At 42.6% G+C, this 5,501-nt stretch overlaps 1 protein-coding gene across 2 annotated transcripts; it reads left to right on the plus strand.

Moving 5' to 3' along the window:
• Positions 1–588: 588 nt before the first annotated feature.
• On the plus strand, positions 589–5,230 carry LOC106535477 (probable cation-transporting ATPase 13A3; the record flags this gene model as incomplete). 2 transcript variants are annotated; one of them, XM_014032484.1, is given in 4 exon segments in its annotated part: positions 589–658; positions 2,604–2,777; positions 2,991–3,164; positions 4,835–5,230. In XM_014032484.1, coding segments are annotated over 4 exon segments (421 nt in total), but the record flags the coding sequence as incomplete, so codon positions are not given.
• Between the last annotated feature and the right edge of the window lie 271 nt (positions 5,231–5,501).

Raw genomic sequence — 5,501 nt, forward strand, 5'->3', positions numbered from 1 at the left:
AAATTTGGGATGCACCTAGTAGCATGCCATTTATTTGGCATGCAGGCTTCTGAATTCTGGTGCATTTGTGAGTGCGGGGGTCATTATGTTACCGCTATGCGGTATGTAGTTTTCTCTTTACACTATGTAAATTTTAATGTAAACTTCTGTAAACGGGGTGTGTGTGTGTGTGTGTGTGTGTGTGTGTGTGTGTGTGTGTGTGTGTGTGTGTGTGTGTGTTATCTTCATATTACTTTAAACTGGTCTCCAACAATAGTATCTATATAAGATATAATATTATCTTTTATCACAATAATTTTTGAGACAACTGATCATCCAGTTAAATTGCTCGTGACAGGACTACARGTATCATGAATCCAGAGGAGGCAGAGTGGAACTCTGCTCCATTGATGATGACAAATGATTTACTCCATGTCATTTTCAAAATATGATAAATAAACTCCATTAAGCTTTTTTTTAGCATTATTAATATTTTCATTAACAGATTCTTCTATTAAATGCAGAGTTGAAAAGTATTTCTTTTTTCCACTGAAGAAAATGAAATGATTGAGAGATAAATGAGTGTTTGGACTCTTGCTCTGTCTGCAGTCGTCGCACTGGCAGAATGAGGACAAACGAAGAGGTGAAGATCATCAACCAGGGCCTGGAAGATGAGATGGTAAATATCATCTTTTAGTTATATTTTAATATGTTTTTCTTTTCGTTCAGAGCGTCACAGTGACCCTGTGATAGAATAGTGGAAGGAGATGGAAAAGAGAGAAATATATGTAGAAAATAGATGTCAGGGAGGTGACCTGGGGACCTTCCAGATGGTCCGAACAGTTCTACAGAATGGTTCCCGGGAGCCCYCTTCGCTGGGACTAGAGGTGGATTTGGTGAGACCTGCTCAGTGACTGGATCAGGAGCAGATGGGGGCAGATTTGGTGGGACACCTTCAGCTGTTGGAGCTGACAGAACTGAAAGATTTGGCTGGACACCCACAGTGGGCCTAGTCTCGGCAAAGGTGGGCCCTTTAGTGAATAAAGGTTGATGAAGGTGGGCCTGCAGGACCCCATCAGAGTCAGCAGCTTTCAGCTTGGTCTGGACCCACTGGAGAAAAGACTTTGACCTGGACAAGCCCTCCTGGACCCCTTGGTGATATGTACACAGTGGCACCCTCTTAAGGGCTCGACACACGGGCAGTGACAAACTACAGAGATAACGGCTGTCATCGCAGCCAGGGTGAAACCCGACACGTGGGACGCGATAGCGATCGCAGCATTGCGAATCGCGCTCTCAGGTCGCTTGTCTTCACAAAATTTGATTGGTTCTTGACTCTGAAGGCGGGTGTGCATTACGGACGTGTAAACTAAACAAATCTTGCGATGCTAATGATATTGAAAAACAAATAAACATCAAGATACAGTTTTATGAGGAAAAAATAAACTTCACCCTGGTGCCAATAAATTCCCACAAAGCTTTTTAGTAATCACTTGGTGAAAGTGTTAGCTAACGGCAGTGTGTAGCATACTCTCCTCTCATTGGTCTGTCAATGATACCCTCGCTGATTGGTTGTACGCTAAGCAACAACGACAAAAGTTGAACATTTTTCAACTTTCATATGTCGCGTCGCAAGCTCGCGTGTGCACGTCTACGTGTATGAGTGCGAAATTTCACATGCACTATTTTCGCCGGTCACTTAGCTGGAGGAGGGCAAGCGATTGTCGCCTCACCGCACAGGCTCCATAGGAAATGAATGGAGAGCGAGCGACGTCGCCTCCCGTGTGTCGAGCCCTTTAATCGTCAAGTGCCAAAAATAATCGATTAAAATTTTTCTGACGATTAATTACACATGGTACCATTTTGCCCAACGCTGACTCCCATTTCATTTTTATTTTATCTGGAAATAAAAACTTTCCAGATAAAATTCGCCTCCTGGATAGAGTAAATTTAACTGTGGTTGTATGAGAAGTATTAACGCAGACCATTCTGACACAGTGGTTTGTGTGCTCCATCACACGTGTATGACACAAATCACGTCACACTCCAGGACATATGAGACATRCGTATGAAGATGAGTGTGGCAGATATACTGTATACTGCAGGTAGACTAGTACCTCCCAACATTTTCAAAATTAACATTTTAATAATGYAGTTAAACACAAAATTACAATAACTATGGCCTTTAGAAAATAATGTTTAATAAATAAATATGTAATTATATAATAATTATAATAAAATATAACAAATATCATTTTGGAAATTCTAACTGCTCACTTTTACTCAATACTTTTACTTTTTAATATATAAGTACATTTTATGTCAGAAATTTAATTTACTTAAGTACAATAAATGTCAGATAAGTCAAGACTTTTACTCAAGTAATATTCTTAAAGGAGTCTTTAACTTTTACCAAAGTAATATGGTAAGACTAAGTACTTTTACTCAAGTATCCCTTTAAAGTACTTTATACAAGACTGAACTGAAATATACATAGATGGTCTTCTTGATTTTCTTCTTGAGATTGTACAAATTGTCATTAATAAAGTTTGACTAAAATGGTCTATCAGCCCACCATACAAATGGAAGTATCAGTGTGTTAACCTGAACATGCACCTGTGCAGGAGGTCTGGGGGTATCGGCCCTGTTGGTGGAAGATGATCCTGGTGGGCGTGGGGGTCATTTGCTCCGGTGGTCTTTTACTGCTGCTGCTCTACTGGCTGCCTGAGTGGGGAGTGAAGGGCACCTGCACACGCACCTCACTGAGGGACGCTCACACTTTGCTGCTCAGGACGACGGTAAAGAAACCACAACCACCCTGTGAAGATGAGTTCAGACGTTTTATTTGTAAATACTTAAACACCTGTGCTTCCTTTATGTAAGCAGAAATCAGGCCACACCTGTAAGTACAACAGCTGTTAGGTTTGTGTGTCGTTYACTCCACAGAGCTTGTTTTTGCCTGCTTTGTTCTGTCCTGATTTGTTGTGAAATTCTTTTTATGATTGCCACAGGATGAGTTCAGGCAGTGGTTTCGAGTCAAAGTATGTGTGATTCTGGCTCCAGGAAGAAAACCTTTTGATGATCTGGATACACCGGCCAAAACTCAGCTACAAAACGGAGACATAGACCACAGTGTTCGCTTTGTACACCAAAAACATCATGATATTCACCAGGAACATGTTCAGGTACTTTACAGCATGATATTCACCAACAGCATGTTCAGGTACTTTACAGAATGTATGTTTAAAAAAATCTGCTTTTAACAACAAAATATAATCACTTAATTTAACAAAAACTGTTTCTTCAGAAAGTATTCAAACTGCTTCATCTTGTTGCAGCCTAGTGCTACAGCTGTATCATTTCATTTTTCACATTAACATACACTCAGTACAATATAATGCCATCCATCCATCCATCCATCCATCCATCCATCCATCCATCCATCCATCCATCCAACACCAACCAACCAACCAATCTTCCATCCATTCGTCCGTCCATCCATCCATCCATCCATCCATCCATCCATTCGTCCATCCATCCATTCATCCATCCCGTCCGTCCATCCATCCCTCCATCCATCCATCCATCCAATCTTTCATCCGTCCGTCCTTCCATCCATCCATCCGTCCATTCGTCCTTCCGTCTGTCCGTCCATCCATCCATCCATCCATCCATCCATCCATCCATCCAATCATACCTCATCCATCCATTCATCCAACCATTCGTCCGTTCATCCAATCTTCCATCCATCCATCCAATCTTCCATCCATCCATCCAATCTTCCATCCGTCTGTCCGTCCGTCCGTCCATCCAATCTTCCGTCCGTCATCCGTCCGTCCGTCCGTCTGTTCGTCCGTCCATCCATCCGTCCATCCGTTCGTCCGTCCGTCCTTCCGTCCGTCCGTCCATCCATCCATTCATCCATCCATCCATCCATCCATCCAATTATCCCTCCATCCATCCATCCATCCATCCAATCATCCATCCATCCATCCATCCATTCATCCAACCATTGGTCCATCCATCCATTCGTCCATCCATCCGTCCATACAATCTTCCATCCATCCATCCAATCTTCCATCCTTCCGTCCATCCATCCGTCCGTCCGTCCATTCGTCCATCCAATCTTCTGTCTGTCATCCGTCCATCCGTCTGTCCGTCCGTCCGTCCGTCATCCGTCCATCCGTCCGTCCGTTATCCATCCATCCATGCATTTGTCCATCCATCCATGCATTTGTCCATCCATCCATCCATCCATCCATCCATCCATCCATCCGTCCGTCAATTCGTCCGTCCGTCATCCACCCGTCCGTCATCCATCCATCCATCCATCCATCCATCCATCCATCCATCTGTAGGGGTCACCTCGAGTGAAGAAACAAGATTTACTGCCTCGAAGCAGGCCTTGGACAGGCCTGACGAGAGGACAGGAACTCTGTCACAAACTGAACTCAATTTAGGCCATGACAGGTCATTCCAACCTAGAAGAGAACTCCTCAGTTCTCTTAATCAGATAATGGACAGAACAATCTCTTCTGTTCGTGATTCATTTGTTGTTTAACTAAGAATGTTTATGCATTTGTTAAATCATGATAAYGACTGTCACAAGAAAAGTGGAACCACTTATTTTCTTTTATCATGCCTTAAAGATTAATAATGTCATAAAAAAATCACAGAGAATCATTACAATGTTTTCATTGTGTTTTTATGTAAATCACTGTTTTTATTTTACTGTGAACACAGTAATATAATTGTGGATTTTTCTTGAGAAAATCTTTCATTTATCTGGACTGGAGAAGGTTCAGAATTGATTACAAGACAGAAATGTTAATTAATCATCATAAATGTTTTGCAGTGATTTCTCTTAGAGTCTATCAGAAGAAAGCTGAAAAAAGGTCATCATCCTGTTGTGAACAGCCATAGAACTTTAAGCTTGGGCTGGCGCCCTGGCAAATCTTTTATCTTTCTTTCTCCGACTCATCTCTAAGCTGAGGGCGGAACCAAAGATCATCCGTTTCTTTTACTAACCCGGAYGGCTTTGAGCAACACACTCTTCTTCCTGACTCCAACCTAGGAAGAAAGCTGGGTTTTCTCTCCGGAGAAGAACTCAGTTTGGCTTTTAAGTCTTAGCCCATGAGCTAACTAGGGAAGACTCGGCACGCCAGCTGGTCCCACCCCGAGGCTTCAAGCCTCTAAGTGTGTTTTTACCTCCCGTGGGGAGATTTTATTTTGAAAAGAAGGAACCGGATGTACAGCTTGAATTTTTCTGGCTTGGACTGAAACAGACGAAAAGTTACCTGAAAAACACCTACATCGCCAATGACCGGTAAGCGAGCCGATAATCAGTTCCCTGGCTGATCGAAGGCGAGACTGTTCCTACCAAGCGGGTGTCTTAAGAAGACATCACCAGGCAAAGCTGACGTGTTCGGGGTGACGTGTCATGTGGATTCCTGAGCGCAGAAAAGACGTGCTGATCCAGTTGAACTACACTTTGATAAAGTAAAAATAGTAGGAACCTACTA

The sequence above is a fragment of the Austrofundulus limnaeus genome, unplaced genomic scaffold (genome assembly GCF_001266775.1).
Source record: "Austrofundulus limnaeus strain Quisiro unplaced genomic scaffold, Austrofundulus_limnaeus-1.0 Scaffold1464, whole genome shotgun sequence".
Taxonomy (NCBI): Eukaryota; Metazoa; Chordata; class Actinopteri; order Cyprinodontiformes; family Rivulidae; genus Austrofundulus; species Austrofundulus limnaeus.